Consider the following 13,957-nt stretch of genomic DNA (forward strand, 5'->3'; position numbering starts at 1 on the left):
AATGGACTTTTATCTTTCCATTTCCCCTAGCTATTACTAGGGATGTGCTTACTTTTTCCTGATATCTTTGAACTAGTAGCTCTCACTGAAGTGATAAATCTGTGTATGGGCTGTACAATTTCACAGTGCGGATGACAGTACAGTGGAACCATAGGCGCCGACTCCATGGGGCTTGAGGGGGCCCGAGCCCCCTCAAAAATTCGTTTGGGGGGGCTCCGCCCCCCCAATAATCTCCGGCGCCCCTCCAGCAGAGCGCCATCGCCGCCCCTCCCCCAGCCCAAAATGCACAGGGAGGGGCGGGCTGCATGCCTCCTGCCCTCCCTCCCGAGCAAAAGCTCCACCCAATTTCCTTTGGAGCTGATTAATAGGCGCAGCACGCTCTCCCCTATTCGCTCACGAGGAGGCGGCGCCACTTTATTTGCATATTCATGAGCTTATTTATTATTCATGAGCTTTCCCGGGCCCCCCCAATATTTTTTATAAGTCCGCGTCCCTGAGTGGAACCTTTGGTTACGTACTGTCCTCCTTATGCACGCTTCGGGTAACATGCTCCACTAACCCAGTAGTTGCTCCTGGTAGCGAACTTTGCCCCGGGATGCGAGCAGAAGTGTCATGTCAGCGGCGCATGTGCAGCAGGAGGCCCCATTGGCGAAAGTGCGCCTCAGGATAAGATTGGTTTAGAGTTAAGTACGGGCCTCCGGAACAAATTATGTTCATAACCGGAGGTACCACTGTACACATTTTGGGAATGTCCCTTATACAAGAAAATTCTCCACATAGCCTACAAGTACGTCAAGTGATTTTGCTGGGCTAAATGTCGTCTGTTGGACATCAATTTTTTTGCGGGAGTTAATTCAGTTGTGTGAGCCCAAACCTGTGGTCTGGAATCATACAGTCTAGAACAGATATGCTACCTCAGTGTGTTCCTTTGGGCCTCTTAAGTCTGCAAAGGAAAAGAGCAGAGAAAGTACAGGGAATGATATTGGGCCTAAGGATTCTCTTCTCCCGTCAGGTCATCTTTATTGATCCTATGCAAGAAGAAGCAGCTCACTTCATGAAACTTGTAGAAGTATTCTACTTTCAAAAGGTGCCTCTTAGGTAAGTTGAAATATGGGCAGATATGTTTCTTATACGTGATGGTGTACACTGGCGTACAGTCTGTGTAAATGTCATGTGTGGTGACCCTTGGAGCCCTTCCAGCCATTCTCTTAATTGCATGTTCATGATTATTTGTGCTCATGATAGGGTAAGGGCAGTTAAAAATCCTTTCAATCCTTTGTTTAGTATGGCAGCACCTGCACTTTGGAGCTCCCTGCCTATTGAGACCAGGCCTTCACTGAACTCTTTTTGGCACCTGTTAAAAACATTATTTCCAAACTGTGTCGCGACACGTTAGTGTGTCGGCTGCAGTGTGTAGGTGTGTCCCCATACATTTCGTTATTACAATTTATATATGTGTCTCTTATAAGGGGTTAGTTTAACCTCCGGTTTGCCAGTAAAGCTGAATTACTGTGTCTCTAAATGATGCATGTCCGAAAAGTGTGTCACCAACATGAAAAGTTTGGAAAGCTCTGGTTTGGACAAACCTAAGCAGTTGCTTGAGATAATTTTAATCAATTTTAGTATTTTAACTTTGTATGTTTTAAAGAGGGGTTGTGGATTTATCTTAATTGTTTTATCATTTATTCATTCATTCATTTTAATTTATATACCATCCTATACCCGCAGGTCTCAGGGCAATTCACAGGATACAATAACAATATAAAAACACAGAATATATAATCAAAATAAAAACAGAAACTACCAAATTAATCCCCACCCACCCCAGCACATTTTAAAAGGGCATTGGCTATGCAAACCAGTTAAAAACAATTTTAAACATTGTTTTTTTAAAGAAATAAACAATTAAAAAGCAGTTAAAAGAATGTAAACAGCTTTGATGGGTTCCAGGGATTCTACTGTATATAATTCTCTAATTCTGTCCAGATAGCATTTATAGTAGATTTTTTTTGGCAAGGTGTTACGGAAACCTTAATCTGCATTAAAGAGCATTAAAGCTTTCCATACTTTAACCAGGACAGCAGTTGCAAATGGATTACATGGGGTTATAGGTGTTGTAGTTGCGTTTAACACTGTAGAGATGAAGCAAGCCCCACTGGGCCTTCCACCTTTGAGGTTTTCCACATCAACCAGTGCAAAAACTGTATTAGGTAAATAAAGAAATACTGTTTGCAACTGCAAGAGTTTCAGGACGGATATACTACTTTGCTTCCAATCAGTGCATGTCCTGTAACTCCATAGATTTGACAGAAGCTTCCAGAAGCACATGTGACCAGAAAGCTAGATTAGATGAACCTTGATCTCCTCTGACAGTACTTTGTTTTATCAGTGGAGAATTGTTGATATTACTTTGGATTTGTTCTCAATAGAATCACCATAGAAAACTAGTTTAGGGTCCTAGGACTGGAAAGCTGTGCTTGATATGCTGATTTAAAATGCTTATTGCTGCTGGCGGATGGGACAAGCAGAATTTCACAGTAAAGATGCTTAGGAACTACCAAGTACAGACTTGCAGAGAAGACTTAGCTAAAGTTAGGAGGGAAGGGATACCAGGAACTGGAGAGTCTAGGTAAAAGGGCAGGAATTTTGGCTACTGGAGAATTACTGTGCTGATATAAAACTGTTGGCATCAAGTGAGATAAATCATAGATTTTCAGGGGGAATAAGGAACACAAGTGCCAAGTCAGTTAAAGACTGAAAGTGTGCAGACATTTTTTGTTAACCTCAGAAAAGGTTATTTATGTATGCAACAACTGCAGCCCATGTTTTGTTAGCCCCAAAATGGAAAATGAGGGAGGTCCCTACCAAAGAAGATTGTCAACTTAAGTTGACAGAATATGCACAACTTGCTGACTTAAAGTATAGAATAAGAGAACAAGAAGAACATACATTTAAAGAAGATTGGAAAACGTTTATTGAATATATGGAAAATAATTGTGTACAGCTGAAAACGCTGCCAGCATTAAAATAAATTCAACAGTGTAAATAAGTTTTGATGGATGTAATAATGGAAAACCGATTGGTATAGTTTCTGTAAAATATGCAGGGTTATAAGATATGCAAAATAAACCATGGAAAGAGAAGAAGGGAAGTCATTGATATCTTAAGTATGTAAAATGTTTATCTGAATTTGTAAAACAGAAAATATAATAAAAATTGTATTAAAAAAAGAAAATGTGCAGACATGATTTTGATAGTGTGGTTTTGAATAGGACATGGACATCTGTTTTGAGAGGTCAAGGTAGGAGATAAGGTTTCTCAGCAGAAGTAAAGATCACGTTAGGACCTGAACCATCAGCAAAATCAGGGATAATGGATGACCTCGGAGGAGGGTCCAGTTCTTCCGGTATCTGTGTTTGATAAATAGGAAAGCTAGGAAGTTTACTTCACAAATGATGTGGTGAAGGCAATTTGTTGGGACAATTTATTTTTACTTCAGAACTATCTTATTCTAGAGTGAAGTCCCATTAATCTGGAAAATGCTCTTTAGCCTGTATGAATATCTGTTTATCTCTATCGCTTAGAATATTTTCTGTAGTGGGGAACTATGTTTCTTACCCAAAAGATCCTTTTGAATTTTGGTATCTTCTGGTCAGCAGTCTAACTAGCAGGCAAAATCTCCCATGAACCTATGGCTACATGAGAGCTATCTGCAGTCAGATGTCATAATTGGATTGAGCTCGCACAGAGAGGTAACCCTAAATTAAAACCTATTTCTAAGCAGGTCTGGGCTATCTAGTCCTCCAGTTTACCTCTTTCACTGCCTGCACAGTCATCGTCACTAATGGTAGATGGTTTCATAACAATTAAATTGCTTTTTTTTTGCTGTAGGCCACTGCCACTCACTTTAATAATTTGAATGTTGCCAGTTTATTCTTGGTCTTTGGATTCACATTCAACTTGTCTATAATCTGCTTTTAATGTGGTTTTATAAAATGCTGCAACTCTTACAGAATTTTCATTTCTTTTCTGAACAGAATTGGGTTTGTTTTCGTCCTAAATACCGATGAAGTCGTTGACGGAAACAAGGATGCAGGTGTAGCTTTATGGAGAGCTTTTAACTTTGTTGCAGATGAAATGGATATCCCTGCGGCTTTTACTGCCATGACGAGAGTTAGTGCTTGTAAAATATTTTTAAAACTATCCTTTTTTTTCCAAGGTTACCTGTATTTTTTTTGCAGGTACAAAGTAGCCACGGGGCATACTATTTAAATGCATTTATTTTTTAAAAATACTTTTCCGTAAGAAGTTTTGTTCTCATCATTGTCAAGCTTTCCTGGTGGCAGGGGTGGATGCAGATCCATGTGCCTTTTGGCACAGATCTTAGCCTGAATGGGCCAAAAGCATAAAATTCAGCTCCCTGCCTCAAGATAGAGACGCACCCCCCCAACTCAGTGCATGCAATTGAGACATATAAGCAGGAAGTCTCAGCTAGCTTCAGATGACTCATGCAAACAGAGATATGCGGCACAGGTGAAAGCAAAGGAAACCTACAGAATCGCTAGGCAAACCAGGGGTGTGGGGGGGGGGTGTGTGGAGGCAGATTAGAATTTCCTTACTCTTAACCCAACTGTGGTTAAACTGGAAAACATGGAACTGAATTCAGGTAGATGATAGTAAAAAAAAAAGGAGACAGTGAATTCAGTGTTAGGCATTATTATCAAACATATTTAGCATCCATCCTTGAGTGCTTTTGCCAGGCCAGTAAGAGGCTGTGTTTATTTTTGTGTCCTTGTCTGGCCCTGCCCACTTTTGGGGTTTGGACCACCAACTGCTGACATTCAACACACACACACACCCCATCCCACCAAGAGCTTTCCACACTAGTAATCTGGTTGTCGGACTGGAAGACTTCCTGACCCCCCTGGTGTAAATGGCTTCTGCTCACCAGTTTGGGATTGTTAAGGACAGAAATGCTAAACAAATGGATTTGAGAGAGTTGGTGCACTCCTGCTTAACAGGAACCCTGGAGGAGGAAGGTAAATTCCAGGTGCTTAAGCGCGGGTTAAAGCTGAAGCTCGCAGAATAAAATCGTGAAAAGGTAGCTCTTTAATTTTATCTAACACTCTCATGAAGCCATCAGGATTCCTTGCTCCCAAAGCTGTTCTAGGGAGGCTGTCCTAGAATTATGTGCTAGTAATAGAAATCTCCCCATTTCTAACCTAACTTTATTAGCGGCTAATTTATAGCTGTGAGGTTTTATGCCTCCCTACTTGTCTTCCCTTAAATAGCTCTGACGGCTAAGCTGTGATATTTCTAACATGACTGCATATTTAGCAGTTTACTCATATTTCTGGGCTTCTGGAAGAGAGTAGGCAACAAGACAGCTTTATTATGTAAATATTTGCTTTGCTTGCTTGACACATTGCATGGCTGGGTACTGGAAGGATGTGAGATGGATGCATGTAATTGTGCAGAAAATAAAGGGTGGTTTTATTCTCTCTCCTGAATTTCTCCTTTTCCCCTAAGTGCCCAGGAATGCATATGATGGATGAGTTTAAGAGTGAAAGTTCATTGAAGTTTAATTGGCGGAGGCATTAAAGTGTGCTGTCTCTTGGTTACTGCTGAAAAACTCGGTAATAAAATGAGCTAGATGGGCCTGTGATTGGGCGGCAGGAGCCTTTAAAATCCACTTGCAGCTTGGCAATAAAAATTTAATATAATATGAATACATCAGTAGAATGGGTGATCACATTTCTTTATCTGTTCCTCTCTCTCTTTTAATTAGATGTACCATGAAGTAGAAGAGGGAGGTATACTTTCTGTGGGGCATGTGAAGCGTTTTCTTGTCACAGGATTTCCTCATGCTGACTTGCAAGATATCTTGGGTGTCGATTCTGATTATGATGAGAACAGACAGGTAGGAACAGTACAGAGTTGCAAGAGGATGTACCAAAAAATCATTTTTTAAAGTTTTGGGTGGATGGCACAAATTCACGAGCATTGAATACTGAGGTTTTGGAATATCAGATGTTTGAGGAGGTACAATATTTCACTTCCCACAATACCTATGCCACAGAGTCTGGAATATCAGCAAAGCGACATTGATGCTGTAATGCAGGAAACAGCCAGGATCAGTTGTGTGGATGTATCTTCTAAAATGAGTCTTATAGGCTCTGTTGTTTGAGGGTCAACAGGGAAACAGAAAACAACATTATCCTAATACATTTTACAGGCAGCATCTTGGTCACCTGGGAGGCGTGCCCCATTGAACTCAGTGGGACTTGCTTTTGAGCCGCCGTGCATAGGATTGCAGTGTTAGTCATCCTGAATCCACTTCTGTAAATTCAACTTGATGCTTGGCTTTGTAAGTAAGCAGGAAAGGCAGATAGGCAGCTATCATTCAAAACAGTGGCGTTACTTTGTTTGACTTGCCTGTCATGAGATCTTTTTTCACCTATGACAGTGCATGTTCAACCAGCTTTCCATATTTTCATCAATGCATTGATTTGAAAGAATAAATATATGAAGTATTCTATTGCTGTCAACTAATCTGCAGGTCTAAATGAAATCCAGAGGGTTGGATAGAAAAGAAGTTAGTTAAACCTAGTTTTCATTGAAATTTGTGTTCGTGTTAGTCTTGACTTGTCCCATTGATTCTAGTGGGAACTGAGTTCAACTAACTTAACCTGAGTTCAACCCAAATACTGTTAATGCATTGTTTCAGGAAATCATGTTCTCAGCTGGTGATTGCCAGTCCCCCTGCCTTTAAAATAACTGTTTGAAAAGTTGTAAAGGAATAATAAATCACTTTGCTCCTCACCTGTCCCAGCAAGCGATGCATAGATGTTTGTGTTCATTTTCTCTTGATATTTAATCACTACTTTTCCACAGTCGGCTCTATATAATTGGGACATCTTTGCTCCATCTAGGCAGGAGCGATGTTTTATAAGAAGACTGGCCTGGGTCCATTGCCTCAAGCTCTCTTTAATGGCGTGCCCTTTAACAGAAAAGAGATGAATCTTGCAGAGCTACAAACCTCTCTGGTGAAGATCATGGATGCCACAGAGTCCTTCCAGCGGGCAGTGTTCTTGGTATGTTTCGCATTTTATTTTATTTTTAAGCAAATGCTCAGTGAAATAATGGCTAGTCAATTGCTTAAGTTGTGCTTCTGTTCTACATTTTTTATAACGAGGCGGTTTGGAATTAATCTTGTGAAAACCTAAATGGCATCATTATTTTAATTTGCAGTCATGATTTTGAAACCTAATATATAATTATTATCCATGCTTTAGAATTTAACTAAGCCCTTGTTAATCCTTGAGATGCTTGGAACCACAGTATAAAGACAAATGTTGCTACAAAAATGTGGACTGGATAAGAAGACATTCCCCCCCCCCCCCACTATCCTTTTCTTCAAATGATTGAATAATTTGTGTGAGTGTGATGTTCTAACCACCTTCCTGACTTCACTTTTTCCTTCCTCGCCTTTTTCTTCACAGTAACCTCTGTCTTTTGCCCATTCTGATCATAATAATAACAACAGTAAAAGCCCCATTTGCCTTATCTACTTGGCTTTTTCTTGCCTTCCCTTCATTCCTATTCTCCCTGTGGTTGTTTTAGCAGAAGGCGGAAGTGGAGTACAATGTATTTTTTTGCCCTTTGCAAAGCTCCTCACAACCTGCTCTGGATCCACGGCGCCTGGTTGGAGGTGTGTGTTGTACTGGCACCCCAACACCTGCGTGTTGCATCTCTGGAAAGGGAGAATGATAGCAAATGAGCCCACAATTTCTGCCTCTGGCAGCTGCATTGTAGCTTGCAAGGCACTTGAAAAAGGCAAGCACCTGGAGCCAACGGAGCAGGAGCAGGCCATTAGCATTCCTGTGCAAGCCATTAAACCTTCAGAGCAGGAAGCCAGGTGATCCCAGTACATGGGGGAATGAATCATTAAGATTCATGCTTTCTTAGGAGCATCTACTTGAACCTTGTTTAACCGCTTGTTTCCTTCTTCATCTGAGAGGCAGAGAAGATTCCTGGAGAGGCTACACAGAACAGTGTGAGCTCTTAGAAATGCTTTATTCTGCCTCAGCCTCCAGACAATGAGGAGTTTTTAAGGAGTCACCAATTCCCCCTGGTCAAAAAAATTATTATTTTTAACTCTCCCTTGCCCTAACTCTTTGCAGCCCAGCTGCCAACCCATCCCACATGCTTTTAAGCTTAATGCTGATGTTCGGAGACAATTTAACCAAAGAGGCATTTCTGGGAGAAGTTTCCTCTGAACATGGGGACAAACTTTGACTCCCTCCCACCCTCCGTCTCCTTCTGAACGTAATGGTCAATCTAAGGCTGTTTTGCCATTAGCTTCCTTACATAACGCCCTTCACAAAATTATATAAGCAGGTGTGTTCTAACACTCTTCTTCATAGATAGCATTCTTCCCTGGAGAGAGAAGAAATTGCTCCACTTCCTTCTGACCATTTTGTACTGATTTCAGACAACCTTATTACCAACACCAGGGGCTGACTCAATTGTTAGTCCGGAATATGATGATGGAAACTAGGTTGACGGGTCTCAAGTTTCGCATCACCTCTTTTATGACACCCTCTATATGCCACTTCTATTCACAACTCTGGCAGCTCTTCCTCAATAGCCCTTCTGCAGAGCCAACCCAATGCCACTTAAGGGAGAAGGAGTGCTGATTGAACCCAAAGCCATTCTAACCTCTGTTCCATTTTTTTAAAATAATGGGATTCTCCTTCACTATAAAAAAGATGTATTTGACTAACGACTATTATAGTCTAGAGCCTGAATTTATGGACTCTTGGAAGCTCCCAGCAGCTGACACCCCAGTCTCTAGTCTCCAAATTTCTCCCCCACAAAGATGGGGATGGTCAACTGAAAAACGCCACTGAGGGGAGGATTTCACCTTACATAGCATCCTGTAGAAGGTCATCAGGGCTTCACCTCAGTTTTGAAATTCACTCCCTGCCCCCTTAGGAAGAAGAAGAAGGCTTTGGACTTGATATCCCACCTTTCACTCCCCTTAAGGAGTCTCAAAGCGGCTAACAAATCTCCTATCCCTTTCTCCCCCACAACAAACACTCTGTGAGGTGAGTGGGGCTGAGAGACTTCAGAGAAGTGTGAGCAGCCCAAGGTCACCCAGCAGCTGCATGTGGAGGAGCGGAGACACGAACCCGGTTCCCCAGATTACAAATCTACCGTTCTTAACCACCACACCACGCTGGCTAGGTGTCCTACATTTTTCATGCACTGGTAGCTCTTTTATTTAGCTCATTTTTTTATCAAGGTAGTATGCATTTCCCCCCTCCTTTTTAGTGTTGGTATAAAATTCCAATAAAATTGGTGAATATGCAAACTGGATTATGGGAGCTGACTACTTCTGGCAAGTTCTCTTCCTGCCTTTGACCACAAGTTGGAGCTGTTACCTTCCCCAATGACTTTTTACAGACACTGGTACTTTTCAAATAGGTACCAATAGAACGATCTAAAGTTATTGAGTGGTGTGGAAATGGAACAAACCTGCTGCTGTTTTCCTTTCAGGGTGTGCTGAACGACCATACAAACGCAGTAGACTTCATCATGGAGCAACAGAATGTAGTTTCACATATACATGACAAGATTCTTGATCCTCAACGAAGATATTTGAACTTTGCATCCCCATCAGGTAAACCCAAGTACTGCTTATTTTCTTTCTGTCAGCCCTAAGTTTGATTTCATACTTGATATTAACAAGCCATGTTTTAATTTTTGCAGTGCCTATAGATACAAACGATTTCTCAACTTTTTCCTTCTTGGACTCTCAAGATAAGACTTTTGTTATTTCAGAAAACATGAAGTATGTTACAAGGAAAGGTACATTTTGTTTTTAACTGTTGTTATGAAACATCCATAGAGCAATGTCTGATGCAAGCTGAATGGTTTACCAAGATTAGTTATAACATTGTATTGTTGCTTTAAGCTACATAAAAACCCCTCAAATATACATTCAATATACCGTATTTTTTGCTCTATAAGACTCACTTTTTCCCACCTAAAAAGTAAGGGGAAATGTGTGTGCGTCTTATGGAACGAATGCAGGCTGCGCAGCTATCCCAGAAGCCAGAACAGCAAGAGGGATCGCTGCTTTCGCTGCGCAGCAATCCCTCTTGCTGTTCTGGCTTCTGAGATTCAGAAAGGTTTTTTTTCTTGCTTTCCTCCTCCAAAAACTAGGTGCGTCTTATGGTCTGGTGCATCTTATAGAGTGAAAAATACGGTAATTTGATTCAATATAATTCAAATATAACAAGATCCTTAAATGTAACTTAAATATAACAAGATCCAAATTTGGGACAAGTACTCTTAGGTAAGAGAACCCCAGCAGAGATTTAAAACCACAAAATACGCAGCAAAGTAAAGCGTGGAAATATAGCCTGTTAGACCTTTAAAATCTGCCCCTCCAAGTGAGTTCCAAAATGTTCCCTAAAAATTTTCTTTCCAAAGTTTTCCTCTTCCCCCTAGCATAAGAAAAGGCCACATGTTTGGTAAGTTTAAAAAATTGTTTACTTACAACTCTCCAAAGGTCAGATTCACGTGCTTCACATTTATTGAATAAATGGAAAATAATTGTGTACAGCTGAAAACGCTGGCAGCATTAAGATAAATTCAACAGTGTAAAATAAGTTTTGTTGGATGTAATATTGGAAAGCCAATTGGTATAGTTTTTGTAAATTATGCAGGGATATAAGATGTGTAAAATGAACCTGTATACAGCAATCCATACTTCTGTTCTGTCAGTGCACTCTTCTTCATGCACTTCCCTTTTTATTTATTTTTTTAAATGTTGAAAAGTGAAAATATTTGATCTGGGTTCTTTCCCTCCCTTTTCTTTTTTTAGATGAAGATGTAGTATATCCAGGCACCATATGGATCGTTGCTGATTTTGATAACCCAGATGGGAGGCAACTGCTTTCAAATGCCCTGAAATACCTGGTCAGTGCCGAAAAATTCCTGTCTCCGCATAGTATGAGTGCAGCCGGGTAATCTCTCTAAGTAAGGCTCTGAAGGAGGATAGTGATGGAAACACAAATAACGGCAACAGTATTTGATCACTATGGAATGGTCTCACTAACCTAATATCTTATCGCCTTTCCATAAAATAAAATAAAAAAATTTAAGGAAATAGGCAAGCTTAGCTACTGAACAATTCTCAAAGCTGGCAAGGAATTGGACTGAAAAAGCCAAAGAGAGTTGGAAGAAATAGGCCAGATGAAAGATGCTGACTTCTTTTGACATCTCTGCATTATATGTAATGGTACGAGCTCATTATACACATGCAGTTTACTATGTCAGCACCCAAACCCTTCATTTAGCAAGAGTGTATCTAATAAGGAAGGAAGAAAATGATTATGGGAATGATCCAATCTCCATACTGAGCAGTGCATGCCCATTTCTGCATTTGGGATGAACCGAATGGCTGCCTAAATAAATAAAATTTTAAAGTATCTGACACTTCCAGAGTAAATAACTGTCCTATAAATCTGGTTTTACCGTGCCAAACTGATATTTTTCCTGGACTTTCATAATGTTCAGGAAAACAGCCATTGCAGCCTCCTGCTCTAAAAGATAAGCTGGCATCTTTTGAGTTGGATCCAAACTAAGGTAGCCGTGCTTTAGTCACATTTGTCTTTGTTGGCTTGATTGTTCAAAGTATACCACCTTTTATATGCTATATAAGAATTCAGGACAGTGATTAAATTCAGTGGGACTAGTTAATTGTGACCCATAAGTCCCATTGATTTCAACTGGACTAATATATACCGTATTTTTTGTTCTATAAGACGCACCAGGCCACAAGACGCACCTAGTTTTTGGAGGAGGAAAACAAGAAAAAAATATTCTGAATCTCAGAAGCCAGAACAGCAAGAGGGATCGCTGTGCAGTGAAAGCAGCAATCCCTCTTGCTGTTCTGGCTTCTGGGATAGCTGCGCAGCCTGCATTCGCTCCATAAGATGCACACACATTTCCCCTTACTTTTTAGGAGGGAAAAAGTGAGTCTTATAGAGCAAAAAATATGGTAACTAACTTTGGACCCAACACTATATCTTGGCTGCTCCCACTGTAACAGTTCTGAATTCTGCTTTACATGCATGAACTATCCATAAGGTTCAGCGTTTTGGATACTTGAGTGCAGGGAGTAACATAAATTCTACTCATTATTGATGCAGAGCAGAACTCCGACATATAGTTAGCAGAGTAAAAACTTACGTTGCAGGATTCCCAAAGAAATAGACCAGAGGCAATTAATATTTTACCCAGCAGAGCTTTACTGCTACTTAAGGCAGATAAGCGCAATGGTCACAAATCCAACACATTCAGGATTCGCACTGTACTTAAGAAATCCAGTTGCAGTTGACTTAACTTAAACTTACAATAACTTACAATAAGACTAAAACCTTAACACTAAACATACTAGATACAGAACACTACACTACACCAGAAGGAAAGAGAGATAGAAAGTGAAACTCGGGTTCCTTCTGGCCCTACTTTTATAGTCAGTATGACTTTGACAGAAAGAGAAAACAGAACCAATTTAAGCCCGCTGTACTCAACTTCTCTGAAGGAATAACCCAAACATCATGAACCTTCTGCTTGTTTCTAGGCAGAATAGAAACTTAGGTGTCAGGTAGAAACTTCCAGCTTGCACCAGTTTCTCTCACACACAGAAGCTTCCATAACCCTCTTGAATTCATTAAAATAGGAAAGATCTCTACACATCAGATCAATACTTTCTGTACCAAGAAATGCAAACTGAGAGGGAGGCGGGACTATAACATTTATGCCCTGCTCGTAAACTTCCTAGAAACTTGTTGTTGTTTGAGATTAGATTGCTAAACTACATGGAGCCTTGGTTTGATTCCATAGGCTTATAATGCCGTTCTCAGAAAAGAAGAGCCAATTCACACTTCATCAGCAAGCCTGTTTATTGCGTGTACACCATTGTTTGCAGTGACAAACACAACAAAGTGTAAAAGGGAGCTTATTTGGCATATATTGGGAGCCACAGCCAATTGCTCTCATTTTTTCAAAGCATCTCCCCCATCACCCTTACCTGCTTTGAAAACACGAGAGTTGATAACAAGGAAAGGAGAGGCAAGGGTACTGAAGGATGAATGTATTTAGGCTTCACTCCAGTTGCAGATGCAGACTGACAGGCTTATCAAAAGGCTTCATAGAAAAAGTGGGTTATGAGAAGGGATTTGAAGGAAGAGAGAGAGAGAGAGTTGGTGGTCTGGGAGGGACTTGCAAGCATTAACTGTAATAATAAGTAAACATGTAACCTCTATCTGTGTCTTACAGAAAACTAGCAGTCATGTACAGCTTGGGGTTGTGCATAATCCTGCATCGAAAATAACTGAAGATAACACTGTCATTGCAAGGGCAATCTTGGCAGCTTTTCTAACGCAGAAAAACGCTAGTCTGAAAAACTTTCTCGGTCGGATTCTAAAAGAGGACACGGCAAGATCTCTTTCTACGGGAACTAAAATCAAGACACTTCTTGTTCCAGTTAGTAGTTTTATACTCCCTTTGCTCTCTTCGCATTTGCTGAACGTACAAGACAGCGAAGTAATTTTAAAGGAGGGCCCTCCTCATTTGGTGCCGTTGCACTGTGAATTCAAGGAGAAACTGATTTAAGTGTTTGGAGGTGCTGTTGCCAGGTTGGATTTGACACCCAGTCTCTCTTTGGGGGAGATGTTTTAGCTTTTTCTGACCTGGGAGACATCTTGTTACTTTTCTGTTCTAGGGCATGAATAACGATGCGTTTGAGAAGAAGTACAACACGATAGGCGTCGATGTGATTCAGGCTCACCAGATGTTTTGTCGGGAGGTTCTTAAGCTGCTTCCTGGACAAATGGCCGTTGTTAGTAATGGCAGGGTAAGTAAACAAGTAAACTTGTTT

At 40.7% G+C, this 13,957-nt stretch overlaps 1 protein-coding gene across 4 annotated transcripts in view; it reads left to right on the top strand.

Moving 5' to 3' along the window:
- Positions 1-13,957, top strand: part of UGGT2 (UDP-glucose glycoprotein glucosyltransferase 2) — a 77,467-nt gene that overhangs the window by 38,258 nt on the left and 25,252 nt on the right. For all 4 annotated transcript variants that reach the window (XR_014167681.1, XM_081908132.1, XM_081908130.1 and 1 more), the window contains 9 exons: positions 1,013-1,098; positions 4,038-4,173; positions 5,789-5,920; positions 6,933-7,094; positions 9,562-9,685; positions 9,775-9,873; positions 10,895-10,989; positions 13,357-13,563; positions 13,802-13,933. Coding sequence is in view for 3 of the 4 variants with exons in the window: in XM_081908132.1 (XP_081764258.1) it covers positions 1,013-1,098; positions 4,038-4,173; positions 5,789-5,920; positions 6,933-7,094; positions 9,562-9,685; positions 9,775-9,873; positions 10,895-10,989; positions 13,357-13,563; positions 13,802-13,933 (1,173 nt within the window). In the remaining variant the exon portion in view is untranslated. The remainder of the gene's footprint in view (positions 1-1,012; positions 1,099-4,037; positions 4,174-5,788; positions 5,921-6,932; positions 7,095-9,561; positions 9,686-9,774; positions 9,874-10,894; positions 10,990-13,356; positions 13,564-13,801; positions 13,934-13,957) is intronic.

The sequence above is a fragment of the Podarcis melisellensis genome, assembly GCF_964234715.1.
Source record: "Podarcis melisellensis genome assembly, chromosome: 4".
NCBI classification, from domain to species: domain Eukaryota; kingdom Metazoa; phylum Chordata; class Lepidosauria; order Squamata; family Lacertidae; genus Podarcis; species Podarcis melisellensis.